At 63.6% G+C, this 19,885-nt stretch overlaps 4 protein-coding genes across 4 annotated transcripts; 1 reads left to right on the top strand and 3 right to left on the bottom strand.

Annotated features, from left to right (window-relative positions):
• Positions 1 to 31: 31 nt before the first annotated feature.
• On the bottom strand, positions 32 to 3,933 carry CHLRE_03g201332v5 (uncharacterized protein). The gene is made up of 8 exons (XM_043061365.1): positions 3,398 to 3,933; positions 3,050 to 3,246; positions 2,710 to 2,838; positions 2,339 to 2,577; positions 2,048 to 2,175; positions 1,631 to 1,910; positions 1,210 to 1,447; positions 32 to 762 (listed from the first exon to the last, which is right to left on the bottom strand). Exons 1-8 carry the CDS (start codon positions 3,843 to 3,845, stop codon positions 304 to 306), a joined length of 2,118 nt encoding a protein of 705 aa, XP_042926562.1. The 5' UTR covers positions 3,846 to 3,933; the 3' UTR covers positions 32 to 303.
• Positions 3,934 to 3,981: 48 nt separating this feature from the next.
• Positions 3,982 to 7,143, bottom strand: CHLRE_03g201350v5 (uncharacterized protein). Its single transcript, XM_043061366.1, has 9 exons — positions 7,028 to 7,143; positions 6,878 to 6,917; positions 6,574 to 6,638; positions 6,228 to 6,480; positions 5,963 to 6,019; positions 5,717 to 5,830; positions 5,398 to 5,489; positions 5,063 to 5,227; positions 3,982 to 4,892 (listed from the first exon to the last, which is right to left on the bottom strand). The coding sequence occupies exons 4-9, from the start codon at positions 6,435 to 6,437 to the stop codon at positions 4,562 to 4,564; spliced, it is 969 nt and encodes a 322-aa protein (XP_042926561.1). The 5' UTR covers positions 6,438 to 6,480; positions 6,574 to 6,638; positions 6,878 to 6,917; positions 7,028 to 7,143; the 3' UTR covers positions 3,982 to 4,561.
• Positions 7,144 to 7,263: 120 nt separating this feature from the next.
• On the top strand, positions 7,264 to 16,929 carry CHLRE_03g201400v5 (uncharacterized protein). Its single transcript, XM_043061367.1, has 16 exons — positions 7,264 to 7,450; positions 7,788 to 7,873; positions 8,124 to 8,184; positions 8,301 to 9,162; positions 9,327 to 9,366; positions 9,550 to 9,638; positions 9,845 to 10,033; positions 10,328 to 10,414; positions 10,592 to 10,666; positions 10,879 to 10,942; positions 11,219 to 11,341; positions 11,632 to 12,025; positions 12,346 to 12,564; positions 13,392 to 13,508; positions 13,670 to 15,309; positions 15,934 to 16,929. Exons 1-15 carry the CDS (start codon positions 7,350 to 7,352, stop codon positions 14,874 to 14,876), a joined length of 3,714 nt encoding a protein of 1,237 aa, XP_042926560.1. The 5' UTR covers positions 7,264 to 7,349; the 3' UTR covers positions 14,877 to 15,309; positions 15,934 to 16,929.
• CHLRE_03g201417v5 (uncharacterized protein) lies at positions 15,710 to 19,883 on the bottom strand. Its single transcript, XM_043061368.1, has 6 exons — positions 19,605 to 19,883; positions 19,351 to 19,479; positions 19,038 to 19,073; positions 18,607 to 18,759; positions 18,217 to 18,348; positions 15,710 to 17,990 (listed from the first exon to the last, which is right to left on the bottom strand). The coding sequence occupies exons 4-6, from the start codon at positions 18,639 to 18,641 to the stop codon at positions 17,969 to 17,971; spliced, it is 189 nt and encodes a 62-aa protein (XP_042926559.1). The 5' UTR covers positions 18,642 to 18,759; positions 19,038 to 19,073; positions 19,351 to 19,479; positions 19,605 to 19,883; the 3' UTR covers positions 15,710 to 17,968.
• Between the last annotated feature and the right edge of the window lie 2 nt (positions 19,884 to 19,885).

Raw genomic sequence — 19,885 nt, 5'->3', positions numbered from 1 at the left:
CTTCTGGGTAGAGTTACTGCACTTATATTGTTAAACACAAATTGTGGTCTGCTTTATATTTCTGCGTCAGGCGCGTGTCGTCATGTGAACTTGAAGTTCACTTAACAAATATCAGAACCCGGCGGTTTATTGCAATTGGTGATGTGCGTATTGCAGTTGCCAGTCAAGAAAGAGCCCACGTACGATCATAGCTGACACAAACACGCTGGGTGGTCCCTCACCATGAGGCCTTGTGAACCTCCCTCAGGTCGACGACTTGCCCCACTCGCTCCTGCACGGAGTGCATCTCCCCGCAGCACATAATCACTTGGAATACAGTAACAACAGCTCCTCCGCCGTCCGCAGCAACAGCTTGTACTCGTGCCGAGCCTTTGTCGCAGCATACAGCCGCCCCACTCGCCGCCCCGACCGGGCCGGCCCGCGCCGACCCGCCGCCCCCGCACTCTGTCCCTCCGCATCCTGCATCCCATTGCCGGTACCAGCTTCTCTCCGCTTCCCCTCAGAACCATTTGAACCAGCAGTAGCGGCGCCTGCCGCCCTCTGAGTGGCCGCCGAGCTCAGCGTTGCCGAATCCCGCTCCTCGGAACCGCTGCTGCTGCCATCGCTCTCGCTGCCACCTGTAGCCAACGAACCCGAGCCTGATGGTGGCATCAAGTTCCCCTCCGCGTCCAGCGGCGGCGGCGCCTGGGCCTTCGTCATGCGCCTCAGCGCGTTCTTGGCTACATCCGGTGACACCGTCTTGGGGCGAGGTGGGTTGACGGACTGCACGGGCGGGAGACAGTGCAACGAGCCGCTGGGCGTCGCTGCTAGCCATCAGCCCCCAGACTAAACGCGTCAGAATGCTCTCCATTTGGTTTCTAGACCCGCGCCTCCCTCCCTGCTTCAGGCAACAGATTGACACTCATAGCTTCTCCAGTCCTCGCATGGCCCGTGACCTCCCCACACCTGTTCCAAACCTTCTGAGATCAGAGCAGCCCAGCCCAGCCCAGCCCAGCCCAGCGCAGCCCAGCCCAGCCCAGCCCAGCCCAGCCCAGCCCAGCCCAGCCCAGCCCAGCCGCAAATACGGTGGTCTACTTGGGATTGGAACAAAGGACCACCCCAACCCTCCAACACACGAACACACACACACACACACGCACACACACACACACACACACACACACACACACACACACACACACACGCAAGCCGCCCTACAGACGTACCCACCTGCGGGTCCAGCTCCAGCGCCATGCCGCAGTCCAGGCCGCTGCGCACCCCCGCCCCGATGTCCTCCAGCAGACCCGCGTCCGCCTCCAGACTGGTGGGCAGCGTGTCGGCGGTGTGGCGCAGCAGCTTGTGCCACAGCCCGCCGATGATGCGCTGGGTGGCGGGCGTGGAGTAGGAGCCGGCGGCGCCGGGCGGCGCGCCGGTGGGAATGCGCGGCGCCAGCAGCGCCACCGCCGCCCTGCAGGCATATGAGGGGCAAGCGTTGTGTAAGAATCGAGCCAAGGCAACCAAGGCAACCAAGGCAACCATGTCCTGGGCGTGCTAGTGCTAGTACCGTACTTGCGGTCCCAGCACAGCTGACGCGACTAAATCTCACAGCAAAATCCCTTGCTGCCTGACAGCGACGTCCACCAGCACTCACTTGAGCCGGCCGCTAAACGCCGCGTCCTCCGCATCATCTGCCGCCTCTGGCGACTCGGCCAGCTGCATCACCACCCCGTCCTCGCCCTCCACAGACTCCGCCTCCACCTGCGAAGGCGCTGCCGTGTCTCCGCCTGCTCCGCCCCGGGCGGCCGCTGCCGCCTGCCGGCGCAGCTGCTGCCGCGCTGCCCGCCGCTGCCGCGCCAGTGCCTTGGCTGCGGCGGCGAGCTTGTTTGCATCGAGCGGCGGCAGCTTATCGGCACCCGGCAGCGGCGTGGCGCCTGAGGTTCGGATAGAGATGCTTTGTTGCTAGGGACTCGTAAGGGATCTGGCTGTGATGTGCACGTCAATGTTAAGGCATGGGCGCGCACGGGAAACGACTGTAAGGTGTTCGAGCGTCGCGTAAACGGGTACTCACCGTCGAGCGGGTTGGCGGGCGTCACAAAACCGTAGTCAACCATCAGATCCATCGATGAGCGGTTGAACCCGTAGTCAACCGTCACCGGCTCGCCAGCGGCCACCGGCCGGCGCGGCAACAGCACAACCCTGTTGCGCATACCGTTACAATCGTTACAACACACCTCAACCACCGTAGATTGGCATCACCGACCGGCCACACCGCCGCGGCGGTGCCCATTCTCATATCTGTTTGCTTCTGCACTCTACGCTCTCCTAGCACCTTACAGCACCTTCCACAGGCAGGCCGCACCTGGAGCGGTCGGGTGTGAGCTGGATGACGCAGTTGGGGTCGGGGCTGTGGTTCGCCAGGTCCACCACCGGGGCCAGCACCGCCATCACGGGACCGGCAGGCACGTAGCCGGCAGTGGCGGCCGCCGGCCCGGTGCTGCCGCCGGCTGCGGCAGCGGCTGCAGCCGCGGCGGCTGCCGCACTGGCGGTGCCGGTGGCGCCGACCAGGCCGAGCGGGAACTCCACAGCTCGACTGCGCACCTGTGCATATGCATGGCAGCCCGTCCAAACTGATCATGCGGCTTCCCGAAGGCCTGTCAGCCGTCCTCCCACCTCCCTCTTCCATCCCCGCCTCCTGCTCCTGAACCGCCCGCCTCCCCTGCCCTTACTCACCACGCCCAGCGCCCACACGCTGTCGGCCAGGTCGTCAGCCAGACCCAGCCGCCGCAGGGCGCCGCTGCTGCTGCTCAGCCACTGGCTGTGGCACCAGCGGGCCCAGTCGTGCTGGATGGCCGCCTCGCTCTGAACAGGTGGGAAGGCGGGCGGGATGGCATGAGGACTTGATGGCACGAAGCCCGGCTCGCCCAACCATGAACGAATGTACTACGCATACAATTACTGAGCTGCGGTCCCTGCTATATGGGCATTCATACATACACATATCCATATTCATATCCACATCCCATCGTTATCCACATTCCCCGCCCCCAGCCTCAACGCCCCAACGCCCCACCATGAGGTGCGGCAGCTGCAGCGCGGGCATCTCGCCAGGGCTGTAGCTGAGCAGCGTGGACAGCTCGCCGGGTGGCGGCAGTAGTGCGGCGCAGTAGCCCTCCCAGGCCGGGCCGCCGAACTTGCGCGCCCACAGCAGCAGCGCCGCCAGCAGCAATAGCTGATGGTCCGGCGTCTCGCGTACCAGCACCGCCACCGCTGCGGATGGTGCCACGCCAGAGGGGGTTGCATTCAGGGCAACTAGTGCAGGCTGTTGCTGCTACTGCGAGAGGTGCAAGACGTGTTCACTGGCATGTCGGCCACATTGTGACTCCGGCCCACCCAGGCACGGCCTCCCCCCACGGCCTACCCTCAAAGGCCTTCTTCACGTTGGGCGGCATCCCCGGCGGCGCAACCACTGCCAAGTTGCCACCGTCCTCATCCATGCACACTGCGAGCGTGCTAGCTATGGGCACAGTCACCAATGCAGCGCTGCGGACCGGCTCCGCCGAGGCCAGCCCACGGATTTCGTCCTCGCCATGGAACGTCAGCGACACGAGAGAGTCAATGTCCAGCTCCTCGCTGATGCGCTCCACCAAGAGAGCCTGGGTGAGCTGCTGCTGCTGCAAGCCGTCACGAGCGGAGGGGGGCGCGGAGGCTGAGGCTGGCGTGGCCGCTGCGTGGAGGCGAGGGCCGGTCCAGGGGTCCGCACGGCGGGGCGTGCCAGCGCCTGTGGCGGAGGGCAGTGCAGTGCCGCCGACACCGCGAAGACGCCGCAGGCCAGCATTATTGACGTTTACATGAAGCCTAACATTCATTTTGGCCGCCAAATGTTACATCCAAGCGCACACCGCGCGAGGTTGATTTGGAATGCAGCGCTGAATGCAGCGGTCCGAGCACGAGCTTATGGTTCTCTGTTTGATTGCAGCAGTGGTTATAAGAAGTTTTGAAACTCTTACACTGTTTCTGTGGTGAAGTAATTGCTCACGCCCGTGTTCTGCAACACGGAGAATAATGCTGCTTGTTGCTCATATACAACTATAGGTAAGCGTCTGCTTCTCCTGCGCACCATCGCGCATTACCACAGTGTCAGGCCACGCCTTTGCCCCGGCTGCCTCGGATCCACCCACACGCTCGCCACCTCCTGCGTCTTTGCTCCAGCCCTTGCAGGACCTGGCGACTCACCATCCTGCACAGTTCTGTTTAGCGCCACCTGCCATACAAGTCTGAAATGCAACAACTACGACGCCCCTACCACGCACTCAATATAAGTGCCTTCCGTATGCCCCGTTGCTTCTACTACTGATTCTCCTGCCATGTCACTGACAGCTGCACCACAACCTCAACTGCCTAAACCTCCCAAAGATTATTGGCCTGCTGACATTTCCGGCTGCCGGCGGCATAGCCCGTGCCGTCAGGTGTGTCAGTGGGCACGGAAGCCGCCGGAGGCGGCGCCAAAACCACAGCAGCCACGACTGTGGCGACACGCGTGCCGCCTTACCTTCGCGCGCCCTTGTGCGCACCTTCCTTCCCCTCACGGCATCCACGCCCACCAGTGTGAGCGGGGCTCCACCAGCCGCCGGCACGCTAGCAGCCCGCCGCGACCCGACGAGCTCTCTGCGTGGCCGCCCGCCCGCCACTCCTCCTCCACGTCATCGAAGCAGAGCCCCCGCTGGCAGAGACCCTGGCCCCCTCCGCCCGCCACAAAGCTGGGCAGCTTACCGCCGCTAACAGACGGCTCCGCTGCTGCTGCTAGGGCCTCCGAGTCGGCGGTGCTACAGCCCACCGCCGCCAGGCCCAGGCTCATGGCTGCCGGCACGTCCTTGTGCAGCCGTCGAATGGTCGCATCGAGAGCCTCGCACTCTCTGTCCATGGAATGGAGAAGATAAGTTTTGAACGCCAGGGTTCATTTTCAAACAATCACACAAGAACAGGCCGCAATCACTGCGACACCCATTTTGTTTGGGAGTACCATCATGCTACATCGGCTGTGTGCCGGCAGCTTATGGCCGGCTTGGACCTTGGGAGAACCCACCTGAGTAGGCGCTGCAATGCCGCCCACTGGCCGGCGTCCCCCGCCGCCACCACCCCCGCCAGCGGTGGCTGCTGCTGGTGCTGCTGGTGTTGGTGCAGTTGGCCGTACCGGTCCCAGAACGGCGCCTCCAACAGGAACTGTACCGCACTGCGCTGCCAGCAGTACCTGTTGCATGCGAGGCCGTGGGGACCGCCCCGAAAATGTCACCATCCGAGCACGGTAATGACACCAAGCCTCAACTGGGACCGCCCTTAAGCGGTGCTACCGGCGATGCCCTGAAGGTTTTAAGTGCGATATTTCGCGTGCGGGCCCGCGCAGCACAAGGCGTGACTCACGTGCTGCTCCACATGCGCGCGAGCGTAGAGCTGCCGCACAGCTGTGCATCCAGAAGCCCCACGTGCAGCGAGCGTACAAAGCGCACAAGCGCCTGCACACGTCAAGCCGGGAGCCGGAAGCGGATGTCACGAGTGCATCACACGAGTGCAGACGTGCGAGTTCGGGCGCGCACAGCTGCCCCCTGGCTGAGTGGCCAGGTTGATGGCGGGGATGAGCTCCAGGCCACACCGCAAAAGCCATGACACGGCTCCCACAAAGACCCATGCACAGTTTGTTGCCCTTCACAGACGCTCCTTCCCAAGCCAGAACAGCACGTGCCTGCGGCCGCTCCGCCAGCCACCAGCCCAGCTCATCGTGTACGTGCCGCCCGTACGCCCGGCAGCGGCGCACCGAGACGTGGGCACACGCCGCCAGGCCCAGTGCGTGCACCGCCTGCATGCAGGAGGGCACGGGAGGAGGGCGCGGCAAGGTGGGGTTGGGCTAGCGGCTGCCTGGTCAGAGCAGGCAGGACACGCAACGTCTGGGCACCCTGCTTGGCCTCTAGTCGCACCACGTGTAGCGCACCTGCACGAAACGTTCCACCGTGGGCGCATGCTGCATCTCACCCCGAGTGCGGGCCTCCTGCGCAGGCGGCGACGACAAACGTCAGGACTATCTCTTCTGGCAGGCACCATAGGCGTGCAAGTAGGAATGCGTTTAGTCGAATACGTGAGCACCGATTCCATAGTAGTCCCACATCACACCTGCCAGGCTGTCCCTGTCTAAAAACTTCTGCCGGAGTAGCTGATCAGCGGGATGAACCCTCGATGCCCCCGCCCCCCTGCCACACCTCAGTCGCAGCAGCTGCATCCTCGAACGCGATTCGAAAGGTCGCGGTAGCCGCCAGGTCCCCGTATAGCTGGCGCCACGACGTCGCGAGCGGGTAGCAGCTGTCAACTCCAGCCACCCCAGCATCGCTTTCCGGATCGTTGTTGCTGCTGCTGCTGTTGTGGCTGTTCCTGCTATTGCTGTTGCCGGCCACGCCAGAGCCACAGCTCATGGCGTCGGCCACATGCTGCAAGCCGCCTTGGCAATCAGGCCATCTGCGCGGGGATGGGCACACATCACGTACCTGTCGATCTGCGTGCTGGCGACACGAGCAACAGCCGAATCAAGCCCCGGCTCCTAAACCCCACCTTGAAAGGCAGTGCTTTTGCCAGAGGATCTCGCTCCCGTACACCAGACTGCGACAGAACTTGTCCTACCGAGGAAGGGCAAGGCAAAAGTGGGCGGACTAGTGATGTGGTGCAGTGTGGTGAGCCAGGGTACCTAGCAACGGCGCGGTAACCGCCCTCAACCGTTGTCACCGCATGCGAAGACAACTTTGGATTGCGCCATTGGTCGTTTGTTTTGATCGTCAGTGCGACGGCTTTGAGCGTGCACACATGCGCACACACATTCGAAAGGCCGACTTTGTGGCAAATGGGCTCTCAATCTTACCAAGCATGCTACTTTGACGCTCTCCCTGGGACCCAAGAACCTGTCCACGACAGAAGGCCGGGTTAGTGGCCGGCGTCGCATAACAAACCATCAAGGTTCGGCAAATGCAACTGGGTATTCTCCAGCATCAAACAATCAGCATACACACACCTCAAGACATCACTCCATAAGTCGCGGGGCAGTGCCGAGCAGCTTGTTTGAGGCAAGTCGCCCCTAGGGTTTGAAGGGACTTCGCCGAAGGGTCGGCCGACACGCTGCATTGATATTATTTCGTAAGTGACAAATAAAGAACTATGCATTTGTACGCACCACTCGGGTTTGCACGCGCGTGCATTGGCGCATTGACGTGTCAGCATCCCGCTTTGTGCAAGTGCACTGCATTTGTAGCTGTTTAGCTTCCATACATTGATTCTGCATACATTCACGGGCTCTCTTGCATTTCTGCTGCCAGAGGGCCCGAGCAGCAGCAAACATGCTGTCGAAAGCAGGCGATATACAGTATGAAGTGGTGGAGGAGGAGGGTACTGGCATGCCGCTGCTGTATGCCTACATACCAGCGGAGCTTTCGTCCAGGTGAGCGTCGCTCGAAACGGGCCGGATCGTCTCGTGTGCGCGGAGAACAAGGTTGCTTCTGCGTGCACCCAGAACCGATGAGTCGTACAGTGTATATAATGGGAATGTGGGGCAGGGGACTTCTCAAGCAAGACTGCCGGCGCAGCGGTGCAGATCGCTGGCGACCTCCTCTCCCGGGTTTGCGTTTGCCGAGCTTGCTTGCGTTTCTAGTAGATTGCACGATCCTAGATCAAGCACTGGAGTGCTCTTATGCTAGTCACGGCTCGGGAGAGCGTCGCTCGGTCCTAAAAGGGCTGCTGGTGCGTCGCATGCCACGCTGTCTCGCCCGCGACCGCAGTGACCTGGAGGTGGTGCAGGGCACTGCTGCGGTGTCCATCGAGCACATAGCTTCGGACCGGGTGCTGGGCGTCATCGAGCTGGCAGGTGCGCGCGAGCGGCGTCGGGTGGCGGGTTCTGGACGGGCGAGCTGCGGCGGGCGTACCATCAGCTCCGACGGCCAGTGCCGCGTTGCGACTTCGGGTGCCGAGTCGCCTGCATACGTCCTGGCGTGACAGGCTCCGGTGATTCAGTGTTTTGAAGCGGAATGTGCATTGTCAATGGACTCTGTCAGCTGTGAATGGCACAGAGACGGCCCGGCTCACAAGGCAGTGCCACTCCGTCCATGTGTCCGCAGGCTTTGAGATTTCGCAGGAGCCTGTGAAGTTCAGCAAGAAGCATCGGAGATACACCATCAGGTGTGTACACGTGCGGCCTGCTGGTGGCCCTGCACCAGGTTCAGAGTACCTTGTGCACTCCTCCATGACAAAGCACTCCTACTTAGCTAGATTCATGCTCTGCTCCTCCACACCAGGCTCCTGGCTGCGGCGCCGCCACCTCCCGCGGCGGCCGCGACCGCCGCCGGCCACTCGCCCGCCAAGCACCAGTCCGGCGTGGCGCCGCCGCCGCCCTCCGGTGTGGGCTCCGCCGCCGCCAGCACGGGCAACATTTTTGGCCTGCTGGACAACGATGACGTGTCGGACGATGACGCGGGCGCCGGCGGCGAGGGCGCAGCGGGCGGGGCAAAGAAGAAGAAGAAAAAGAAGAAGAAGGGCAAGAAGGCCGGGGCTGGCGGCGAGGGCGAGGGCGACGGCGAGGAGGGCAGCGGCGTGCTGGCGGAGGCGGCGGCAGAGGTAGCGGCAGAGGAGGCCGCCGCGGCTGTCAACGGCACAGCGCCAGGCGCCGCCGGCGGCAGCAGCGGGGACGAGGGCACGGACAAGGCCGGCGGCGGCGAAGGCGCGACGGGCGGGGCAAAGAAGAAGAAGAAAAAGAAGAAGAAGGGCGGGGCAGCGGGCAGCGGCGGCAACGAGGCGGAAGTGGAAGCCGGGGAGGCGGGGCTGCCGGAGCGGCCCGCTTCCCCGCCGCCGCGCACGCTGCCTGACAGCGCCGCCAGCGGCGCCATCAGCCGCGACTCTCGCTCGCCCTCTCCGCCTGCGCCTGGCAACGCCGCCGACTCCTCCTCGTCCTCGCAGCCGCCGTGCGGCAGCGCGCCCCTGTCCAAGTCGGGCTCGCGGCCGCTGTCGGTGAGCATGGAAAGCGACTTCCTCCCGGCGGGCGGCGCCGCCTTCGGCGACTTCGAGGTGGGCGGCGCGGTGGACCACGACCCGCTGCTGGGGCCGGCGGTGCACAACGCGCTCGGCAAGGTGCAGGTCAAGGGCGAGGACCGCTGGCTGGAGGTGAGCGCTGCGGCGGTGCGGAAGGCGGAAGGCGGTGGCGGTGGTGACGGAGTGGGCTGCTGCACGTGGCGTTGACTGGCGGCCAGGCGTGATACTTGCGTAAGAGCACTGCCTTTGCCCAGACTCGTGACCGCATCCTATTGATTTCCTTGTACACACTGCAGGCACCGTCCAACTCATGGAGCATTGAGGGCGTTGACGGAGGTGAGCAAACGCACTGGGCAGTCGGGCGTGGAGTGGGCGTGGCGTGATGAAAAGGCGACAGGCAGCACACGCCGGCAGGCAGGGCGGGGGCATGGTCACAGGGTATGATTAGGCTCCCGGCCCCGGTTCGTGGACGTCATGTGAGGTAATTTGTGCATGTATTACCCTTCTTTCACTGTGCAGGCATTACTGCGGTGTCGGCGTTCGGCATCTTTGACGGCCACGGCGGCCGCATGGCGGCGCAGCACGCGGCTAAGCACCTGCTGCCGCTGGTGGGTGAGGGAATGCAGGGAGTTGGGGTAGGGGCTGCAGGGCGGGGGCGGCTTGGAACGGGCTACACCATTGGTGGTGTACACGGAGCGGTTCACGGTCAGAATGACACCCAAACCTTACAAACACCCATCATCACAACGCATTCCTACAAAGTCACCACCGCTACCACCTACGTCACTGCAAAATGCCTGTGTGTTGGGAGCAGGTGGGTCAGTTCGCGGAGCGGGCGCTGGGCCCCGAGCCGCCCGCCTCTCCCGAGCAGCTGGCGGCGGACGGCTACCTGGACGCAGGCATGGCGGCCCAGGGGCCCAACGGCAGCGGCGACTACGAGGCGGCACTGGAGCGGGCGCGTGTGGCGGCGGCGCAGGACGCGCTCATAACCCGGCTGCCCAAGGTGGGTTGGGCGGAGAGTGATACGGCGGAGCGGGGCAGGTCTGGGTGGAGAAATGGGGTCAGGGCGGGGCCGGGCGTGTAGGCGACGGTTGTTATTTGGAGTGGTGGCGGCTTCAAGCTGGGGGCGGGAGGTGGTGCGGTTCTGTATGTCTATGGGAATGTTGGCCGGGCGTGATAACACACCCCAAGAGAATTGGAGCGACACGGCATGGCGAATGCGGGGTTGGGTGTGTTAATGCCGTTGTGCCACATCACGTCTTTGCTGAGCCCCCACGCACCAACCCACAAAACACAGGCGCTGCACGCGGGCTTTGTCCAGTGCGATGAGGACGTCAATGCCAAGTACAAGCAGTCGGGCACCACCGCCACCCTGGCAGTGCAGGTGAGCCGGGCGGTACTGGCAACGGGGGGGGGCGGCCGTGACCCCCAGCGGGCCACGTGCTGGCGAGGCCTTCTTCCTGACTGAAGATACATGCAGTACACGCACCCAATTACATACTTTTTGTCGATGTCCCGCTGCCTGTGCCTGACTCCAACTCCGACTCTTCCTTCTTCCTAGGTGGGCTGGGAGCTGCTGGTCGCAAACGTGGGCGACTCACTCGCCTACCTGGACACCGGCACCGAGATTGTGGTGGTGAGACAGCGAGGGGGCCGTAGCTCGGAGGGATCAGGGAGTCTGGGACGCGATGGGCATGAGGGGCTCGGTGGCGCAAGGGGGCCAAAGGGGCCAGAAGCCGGCGATGTCGGTACCAGGGGGGACGCGAACACTGCAGTGCGCTGAGCTGTTGCCGTGCTGACACGGCACGATACTGCCGCGCGCACCCGCATTGCCAATGCCCCATGCAGATCAGCGGCAACCACCGTGTCGCGGAGAACACGGAGGAGCAGGAGCGCATCATCGCCGCGGGAGGTGAGCGAGGCGGTGCTGCTGGTGCTGCGGCTGTGTGGCCATGCGGTATCTGTGATTGCAGCGAGAGCGCCAATGGCGCAGGACCCCAGTGTGCATGAGGGACACACGCAAGCACCACGCGCACACGCACACGACATGCAAGCCAACCCGCGACGCCCGTCTCCCCACACCGTACGGTAGCGGCTCCCGCTGCAATCACTGCTGAACCCCCTGCTGTACCTCATCGTGTGTCCGCCGCTCGCACCTGCGCCTGCTCTTGCGTCTGCGGCTGCACAGGGCGCATCAAGCCCGCCCGCTACGACGAGGACGAGGAGGACGGCCCCGGGGGCACCGCCACACCGCACGAGGGGCTGCAGCTGCGCGTGTGGCCCGGCGGCATCAACATGACCCGCACCATCGGTGCGTCTGTGGGCGGCGGGGGAAGCGGGGGAAGGGGATGGGGTGGGACTTGGGACACTGCTAGCAGGCGGTGTTTGGCATGCCCATGTTTGGGTTGTGCCGGGTGTTGCAGACCTGCAGTGACGCACAACGAATCCCCATTGGGCCACCACGCCCCCTTTTACTTCTCGTCGGCATTCCCGTGCGCGCGCGAGCACACACACACACACACTCTCTCTCTCTCTCACACACACACACACATATACACACACACACATCCACGCGCGCGAACACACACCTGTCCCACGCAGGCGACGAGGCAAGCAAGGGCCTGCTCATTCCCGAGCCCGCCGTCCGCCAGATCAGCCTGCCCGTCACCGGCGCCCGCCTCATCATCGCCAGTGACGGCCTGTGGGACGCCGTGAACGCCAAGACCGTCATCGGGCAGCTGCGCACCTGCAACGCGCGTGAGGCCGCCTCCAAGGCAGCCGTGTACGCCATGCGCAACAAGAAGCACGACGATGATGTGACGGTGGTGGTGGCAGACTTTGTGCCGCGGGAGGCGGACACGCACGTGCCCGGCCTGCTGAAGAAGACGAACGGCCCCGCGGCGGCGGCGGCTGCAGCGCTGGCGGCGATGGGCATGCGCGAGGAGCGGGCGGCGCAGTCGTGGCGGCCGCTGGAGGCGCCATCAGACAGCTGGCGGTGGGTGGAGGCTGTGGCTGTGGGTGGGGTTGTAATTACCAGCCCGCACTAAACCAAAACCAACGAAAACGAGCGGAGTACAGGCAGAGGCGTTAGTTGCAAGCGATAATACTAATGGGGGTTAAACTACGAAGGTCACAAGGTGTCGCGGTCTAACAAAGTCTGGCACGTGCTGGATGGCCGCGCGCCCCCAGGCGAGGGTGGTGGCGCGGTCCCTCCTGGAGTGTGAAGCATTGCAGCCCTTCCGTAAAAACCGTAGCCGCTAGGCTTGCACTGATTCCCTCTCTGTGACGCATTCCCAAACCACAACCTTGCCGCAGGGCCCGGCACCGCGCGCACCGCACGCGCGCGGCGGCGTACCTGGAGCAACTGGCGGCGGCGGAGGCGGGCGAGGAGGCGCAGGTGGAGGCGCGGCAGCGGGCGGTGGCGCTGGCGGCGGGCCAGCAGACGGTGGCGGCGGCGGCGGGGCACCGGCCGCCGGTGTCGGACACGTACCGGGAGCTGGCGGCTCTGAAGCTGGACGTCACGGCGCTGGATGCGTAAGTGGGGATTAGGGTTTTGGCGTGGTTGGCGGGTTGTGGGTAGGGTTCGGGATGGGGCCTGGAGTTGAGCAGCACTGGTGCCGAAAAATTGGGTAGCCGTGCATCATAAACGCCACTGCGCCAGCTGCAGCACGGGACACAATGCGGCTCTTCCATCCTCGGGCCTGTAACTCCATGTCGAGCCCGGGGCCAGCAGCACGCAGACAGCAAACAGGCCAGTCGGTCCGCTCGCATGGGCTTCCGGGCACTTGCGGGGGCGAGTGAAAACTTGTCACGGAGGGTCGCGCAAGCGGCTTGCCGCGGCCGGCGGTCTTAAACGCATTGTCAGCCGTCTGTAGGCACGCATCAGCATGGCAGAAGGCCTGGTAACACGCGATATTTGGACTCGGCACTCGTCAGCAGAGCGGAAGTGTTTGAGTGGAATCTGCATCAGCGCATTCGGCTAGGCGAAGTCATCCCCTGAAACGCGGCTCTTCCATCCTGGGGCATGTAAACCAATGTCGAGCCCCGGGCCAGCAGCTCGCAGACAGCAACTGAGCCAGCCTGGCTGACCAAGGGCGTCTTCGGATGCCCTCGGGGGCGCGGTAGCACCCGCCACGGAGGCGCAATGCCTGTGCCTCCGCAGCCGGCGGCTCCACACCACCGCTCATCTCTTTACACAAGCAGCTGTTTTCGTAGCTATACTCCATGTCTTCATGGTTTCATGCACGTCCCTCGCCTCATGCACACCTGATGCAGCAGCTACGCACTTACCTGATCCCGCTGCTCCCGCTGTGCCTCCCTCACATGGCTCGCCCGCGTGTGCCCTAAATACCCACACACAGGCTGGACGCCGAGGAGGATGACAAGGTCGATGAGGACAACTGGACGTCGGTGGACAACAAGAAGAAGAAGGACAGCAGTGGCGGAGCGGCTCAGAACATGCTGTCTGCCCTGGCCAGGTGCGCAGGCGGGTTGAGGGGGCGCGAGGGGCCGTGGTGTGCTGGTAGCTGGCTAGCTGGCGAATGGGCACGTGTGATGAGCACGCGAGTTATGAGCACGCGAGACATTTGTATTGGTTTTGTCACTGTATGGCCTCGCGGGATGTGTTTGCGCTGTGCAGGGCTGCGCAGCCCGGCACCGTCAAGCCGGCTCCGGGGAGAGGCGGCCGCGACCGCAGGGACCGCGACCGCGAGCGCAATGCCGGCAACCACAAGGAGCGGGATGCGGCGGCCGCCATGGCGGCCGCCGCCGCCGCCGCGGCAGCTGCGGCGCCGCCCGTCATCTCGGCAGGGGTGCCGGACGCGGCGGAGGGCGGTGACAGGCGCGGGCCGCGCGGTGAGCGGCGCGACCGCCGCGACCGGGGCGGCGCTGGCGGCCGCGGACCTCGCGGCGGCTCTGCCGGCCGGCCGGCGGCGGAGGGCGCTTCGCCGACAGGCGCGGCACCCGCCGCGCCGGAGGGCGTGGTGAAGTCCGGCGGGTACCTGTTCGTGCCCAAGTCACTGCTGACAGGCGGCGCCGGCGCGGGTGCGGCCGGTGCGGATTCCCAGGGCGGAGAAGGCGGCAGGGCGCGCCGCGACCGAGCCCCCCGGCCAGAGCGGGGAGGCCGCGGCGGCGGTGGTGGTGGCAGGCCGCGGGACGCCCCGCCGGCGCCCACCAGTGCTCCTGCGGACGGCGGTGAGGCGGCTGGGGAAGGAGCGATGGAGGGCGGCGCTGCAGCCAACGGCGGTGCGCCCCGCAGGGACCGCGGGCCCCGGGACCGCAAGCCACGCGGCGGCCCCAAGGGCGGCCCCGCGCCTGCTGGAGAGGCCGGCGCCTCCGCCGCGGCGCCGCCGGCCGCGCCGGCTCCGGCCTCGTACCAGCAGCCAGTGGCGGCGCCGCCTGCGCATTACGCGCCGGCGCCGACGCACCAGCCGCACCATGCGGCGCCGCACCTGCAGCCCCAGGGGCAGCAGCACCAGCAGCACCAGCAGGCGCACCCGCAGCCGCACACCACCCACGTGCCGGTGGCTTCCTCCAGCGACCCCATCGTGGAGCTGGGTGGGCACCACCGCGCCCACCACGCCCACCACGCCGCCCCGCAGCCCCACTACCTCGCGGCACCGGCGCCGGCGCCCGCCGGTCCCTCCTTCGCTGGTCCCATGGACTTTGGCGCGGGTTTTGGCGCCGGTTTCAGCGCCGCGCCTGGCAGCAACCTGTGGGCGGGGCCCGGTGCTGCGGCAACGCCAGCGACGCGTGCTCCTGGTGGCCCCACCAGCGGCGGTGGCCGCGGCCGTGGCGGCGCGGCGCCGGGCGCGGGCCGCGGCGGCCAGCAGTACCGCTCGGGTTAGCTGGCTAGAAGGATTGGTATAGCCCGGGCTAAGCTGCAGGGCTTTGCAGCTGGTTGTCGTGGTGTTGGAGCTGGCTGGCAGCTAGATGGCGTCAGGCAGGAAAGCAGGATGACGTTGAAGTGTATCGTTTAAAGATGGTTTGTGCTGGCTGAGCACTCGTCACATCTCAGGGCTGCACGGTTGTATCATGTCAAAGCAACGTGGCACCGATGTTCCCAGCAGGCCTCAAGCGCCGACTGGGTCTGCAGGGGCATCTTGCCCTGACCTTGGCGCATCCGTGACTCTCGCCAGGGTTGTTGCGCGCCCACGTGAAGCAACAACGTGTCTGGTCGACGCCTGGTACAGGCGATGACCAGAACGGTGTAAAAGTGCGAGCGCTCTTGCAGTGCTGAACAAATCCGAAGGACACGCATGCCTCGATGTGGCCGGGCAGGCGTGGCTGCCTGACCGGCAACCCAGCAAGGCAGAGCCTCCCCTCAGTCCTTGACAGCAGCGCAGTGCCACCAGCAGTTTAGCTCGCCACCAGCAAACAGCTTAGTTCGCCCCAACCTTGGGGCTCGGGCGCTCAGTTGATGATCAGGCACTTCACAGCAGTTCTGGATCATGGCAACGCGGTACTGCCCACGGGGCCGGGCAGTCTCGGGCGTGGGCCGACGTGTTTCCATGTACCGGTATCATCGATTCAGAGAAATGAAAGCTAGTGTGAATGCAAATGCAAGACGCCATCGAGTGCTCCAGGCTAGCAAGCAGCAAGAAAGAAGTTAGAGTTAGCAGCAATTGCGGTTGCTTGTTACCTTTATAGATGAGACAGCCCCACGCGGCTCCACAGCAGGCGCACCAAATGGTTACACTGGCGTGAAGCAGACTGCCGGTCCGGGCAGGGCTGACGTGTACCAGCTCGCGCGCGACTAGGCTGCCATTCGCGACAATGCGAAACCCACAAAATAAACCCACCTGGAACGCAGCCAGGCATCGATGCCTGGGCCGCGAGTGCCTTGTTTCTCGGGACTCAGCCACTAGCCACTAGTTACCTTGCCCTGTCACATCGTCCTTGCAGATGCCCCTGGCGCAGCAAGTTCTAGCCGGACTGAGTCCCGTCGTACCAGCATCGCAAGTGCCTGAAAGACAGTATTGGACAAACCTCGATGCTGCATGCCCCAGAGGGATCTGCAGCATTAACAGCTTCGCATTCCAGCTTCTCCACACATTTCCTCATCACGCCAAGTAACAATCGTGATCACATGATTCCATCGGAATCTCGAACGCTGTGACCCACACCTTGCGCCTGGCATCGGGTGCCAACTAAGGCGACGTAGATACAATGATTTTCTATGGCTGAACCCGTAGTAAGCAATCACCTGGCACTCCTCTTGTACCAACTCCACCTACACACATGTTACTTGAATGCCTGTGGCGAGACAAATGGCTCATTGAACTTTGGGCTTGACAAAATAGGTCGCGACTTAGCGAACATGCGCATATGCGTGTGGGGGCGTGGATGTTTTCCCCCTTGACAGAGGTGGAGAGGCGGCAGGGTTCGCACTAACCCAGGTTGCGAGTGTGGAAGGTGCGTGTACGTAATTGTCAGACCAGGAGGCAGTCAGACGGAGGCAGTCAGACTGGGGATAGATTACGTAAGTGGCAACGTTGCACGGATGGTCTGTTACGTAATTGACAACGTTGCACATGGATTCTAGATCCGTGTACGACCAATGGGGGTCGCCCCTGAGTATTTAAGCGGCTGACCGCTTGTTGCTTAGGCATAGGGCCGGGTGCTAGCCTGACGTAACATACCAGGTAGCCATTCCCAGGCAACACCTCATCGCAACATCACTGAGGGCACCAGACGGACATTCCTGGTAGCCGCTCCTTAACCAAACACTTACGCACCAGTGGATGGTCTTTCCCACTGCGCTGCTACTGTAACGGTATATGGTTGACTTACTGCCCCGTGCCGATCATCCCTCGGGAGGGAAACTGCCCAAGACCGCGGGACGCACAGCGGCAGCCTTCGCCAGCAATCCACTTAGACACTACGCTGCCCCCCCCCTCTGTCTCCCCAGGGGAACCAGCCGGCACAGCACCAGGTCACGTCCTCATACGTCCCTCGTGTGCCCCCAGCGACATCAGACGATCCTAGGGCAGCCCCGTTACTCCCCAAGATAGGCGGTTGGCTAGTCGCACGATTAGTTCAACGCGAAAATTTTGGGGGTGCGGCGCGTAGTTGGTATCGAGACCAGGTTAGCTGGTGCTCGACTGGCGGGTCGTGCCTGGTCTCCCCTTAGTCTCGCAGCGCTATCAAGCTAAGCCAACATGGCAACACCATCGCACGTGCAGCCCAGCAGCGTCAATTCCATACCGTACTATGAGACGGATGATTGCGCTCGGCAATGGCTGGCCCGGCTAGAACGCGCTAAGCGCATGTACGGCTGGACGGACGACCAGACGCTGGATGTGGCTGTCTGCCGGCTAGGAGACTCTGCCGCAACGTGGTATTCAGGGGTGGAGAACTCCATCACCACCTGGGCGCAGTTCCAAATCACTTTTCAAGAGCGATTTGAGGCGAATCAGGAGGAGTTATACAACCTGCTTGCACGCTGCCAACAGCGGCGGCGTGAACCCGTGCGAGAGTACGCGGATCGGTTTCGCGACCTGGCGTCACAGCTGTCGCTCAATACCTCTGACCCCGTCCATACCTTCTCCTTCCTTCGTGGGCTACAACCGGACATCTACGATCAGGTGTTCTTGCTGAGGCCCAAGACACTTGAAGAAGCTATTCACGACGCCATCTACATCGAGGAAGGCTCGCAATGCTACCCTGCACCCAGTAGCCGCAGTCACCGGTGGCGTGACCAGTCTCCCGGCCGCCGCCATGGCCGCAACAGGGACCGGCGGTTCGCGGACTGCCACTACCGCTCGCACGATGAGCCCCATTACTACGGCAGCCGTCCATCACGACATGGACGCTACTCATCGCCATCAACACAACTCCAAGCAAACCGCGGGCGAGGTCACGACCATCATGACGTGCAACAAGTCGACTTATACGACGCCGATCAAGCGGATGAAGCCGCTCTTGAGGGTCTTGCCGCTCACATGGCACGGCTGATGCGCCTGTTGGAGGAGGTGGCAGGGCAAGGGCCTCACATGTTGGACATGGCGCGAGACAGCTGTTACTACGAGGAAGAAACGTGCTACGTGCCGTATGAGGAGTACGAAACACACCCTGACGCCGAGCGAGGGGGCGAGCAGGTGACCGTCCCTTCCACGCAACCGTATGCGCCGGACACCCCTGAGCTCACACCATATTCCACACCGGCAACTGCGCTTGCGCACCCACCTAGCGCCACCTTCCCGACGCACGTTTACGTCATGCAGCAGACCGTATCCCCGCCGCCAGCAGTAATACGGGATGACACGCCCCAGCGGACATATCACTTGGAGCGGATTCCCGCGCAGCAGCCCGCGCAACCTGCAGAGGAGAGCCATGATGGTGCAGGCGAGGACATGAAGGGCGTGGACACGTACCCCATGCCGTTGCACACAACACTCGGATGGGACGCCGCATGCAATCAGGACCCGGCGCAGCCCACCGAGTGCGCACCTACTGCAAACCCCGGCAGTTCCGTGCCTGGTGTCCAATCGTCACCCCAGCACTGGCCAACCGTGGACAGGGATACGCCCGTGCTCCAGTCGCCCGACACCCGCGAGAGGCTTACTTGGGACTCACCTGCTGTGCAGCAGATGCCGCCAGCAGCGCCGCATGTGCCTGAGCACGCACCCACACCACCGCTTCAACAGACAGCGCTCCTGTCAGCTCCACCGGCGGCCTGGCTTGCTTGTACGCCGCCGCGCGCTTGCCTTGATGCCTTGACGGGGCAATCTGCCGATATGACAAGGTGTCAGGGGAATCGCCAGTCAGATGAGCTGCACACGCCATGCCCGAACACAACGGCCGCAGCGCTCCCAAGCGTTACTCCCCGGTCATCCATCTTTCATGCCCAAGGCTGTTGCGACACTACGCCACTTGCACCGCCAACCAACGACACGGTGTTGGAGCTGCCACCCAAACCCATGTTCCGTTCCCCGGACGAGCTCCCCTTTCATGTCCAGCTATCGCTCGATGCGATTCGTCTCCTTCCGGCACTGTCAAGCGCTCACCTGGCCGAGCAGGCGCCCGATCGTGGGGCGTGTGGCCTGCAACACACCGCCATGTGGGACGTATTGCAAGACGGCATGAGGATGGGAGAGCAACGACAAGACGGCACGCCTAGTCAGGAGGACCCACATCCTGTCACGCCCGCTGTGTGGCACCGGTACCCCCTGCCGCACAACATGGACACTTCGCCGCGCAAACCCTCAACGAATTACAAGATCGCTGGCCGACTGCTGTACACCCTGCTGCATCGGGTCCTATACTGCACGGCCCTGGGCAAGAGCAACATCCACTCGCGGAGCAGCATTCCCGACTCACCTGCTTTCATGGCTGAGTACTCCGCTGATGCAACATGCACGTATGAGGCGCCGGCGCTCACGCCACCACCGGAACCACCGCCGCATGTGTGCAAGGCAGCGTCAAACGCCGTCACACGGGCACCACCACCTGTGCAACGGAGACCGTCACGCTTAATATTAGCAGGCCAAACAAGCCAAACTAGAAACGAAATCTGAGAGCGAGGGAACCTTGTTTGGTAAACTCCGACCGGCAGCCACCAACATGGCGCTCACCTATGGTGTGCTGGTATGACGATACCGGTAATCTGGAGCAGGTAATTATAGAACGACTGGGAGGTATCAAAGGCAGCGCAGAGCAGTCAGCCATGCGGAGTCCCCCCGTCCAAGTGCAAGGCCGTAATAAGGCGGCAGTAGCAACCCTGTTACCCGCGCGTCTGACTTCACAGCAGTCGGCTCAAACGGTATTGAGACCCACCGGGGATGTACGCTGCTGTGCTGAAGCCAGGGCCCTTACGCCGCGGCCTAATGCTCCCACGCTTCGCGGCAGCTCGCGA

This window comes from Chlamydomonas reinhardtii, chromosome 3 (genome assembly GCF_000002595.2).
Source record: "Chlamydomonas reinhardtii strain CC-503 cw92 mt+ chromosome 3, whole genome shotgun sequence".
In the NCBI taxonomy this organism is placed as follows: Eukaryota; Viridiplantae; Chlorophyta; class Chlorophyceae; order Chlamydomonadales; family Chlamydomonadaceae; genus Chlamydomonas; species Chlamydomonas reinhardtii.
Note: the sequence above shows the minus strand (reverse complement) of the source record. Positions and strands in the feature narration are given on the sequence as shown.

Bases quoted from the DNA above. Each gene is read 5' to 3' on its own strand.
- CHLRE_03g201332v5 (XM_043061365.1), bottom strand. From the start codon at position 3,845: ATGAATGTTAGGCTTCATGTAAACGTCAATAATGCTGGCCTGCGGCGT. The intron at 2,176-2,338 runs GTGCGGCCTGCC...TATGCGCAACAG, and splicing joins CTCACACCCGACCGCTCCAG to GGTTGTGCTGTTGCCGCGCC. The intron at 1,448-1,630 runs GTGAGTGCTGGT...ATATGCCTGCAG, and splicing joins GCGTTTAGCGGCCGGCTCAA to GGCGGCGGTGGCGCTGCTGG.
- CHLRE_03g201350v5 (XM_043061366.1), bottom strand. From the start codon at position 6,437: ATGAGCTGTGGCTCTGGCGTGGCCGGCAACAGCAATAGCAGGAACAGC. The intron at 5,831-5,962 runs GTGCGCTACACG...TCCTGCATGCAG, and splicing joins CGGTGGAACGTTTCGTGCAG to GCGGTGCACGCACTGGGCCT. The intron at 5,228-5,397 runs GTGAGTCACGCC...CGCATGCAACAG, and splicing joins GCGCGCATGTGGAGCAGCAC to GTACTGCTGGCAGCGCAGTG.
- CHLRE_03g201400v5 (XM_043061367.1), top strand. From the start codon at position 7,350: ATGCTGTCGAAAGCAGGCGATATACAGTATGAAGTGGTGGAGGAGGAG. The intron at 12,565-13,391 runs GTAAGTGGGGAT...ACCCACACACAG, and splicing joins GACGTCACGGCGCTGGATGC to GCTGGACGCCGAGGAGGATG. The intron at 13,509-13,669 runs GTGCGCAGGCGG...TGCGCTGTGCAG, and splicing joins ATGCTGTCTGCCCTGGCCAG to GGCTGCGCAGCCCGGCACCG.
- CHLRE_03g201417v5 (XM_043061368.1), bottom strand. From the start codon at position 18,641: ATGCGGCGCTGCTGGCGGCATCTGCTGCACAGCAG. The intron at 18,349-18,606 runs GTGAGTCCCAAG...TCTCCTCTGCAG, and splicing joins CGGCATCTGCTGCACAGCAG to GTTGCGCGGGCTGCTGCGCG. The intron at 17,991-18,216 runs GTGGGTGCGCAA...CTCCTCCAACAG, and splicing joins CGTCGGGAAGGTGGCGCTAG to GCGCATCAGCCGTGCCATGT.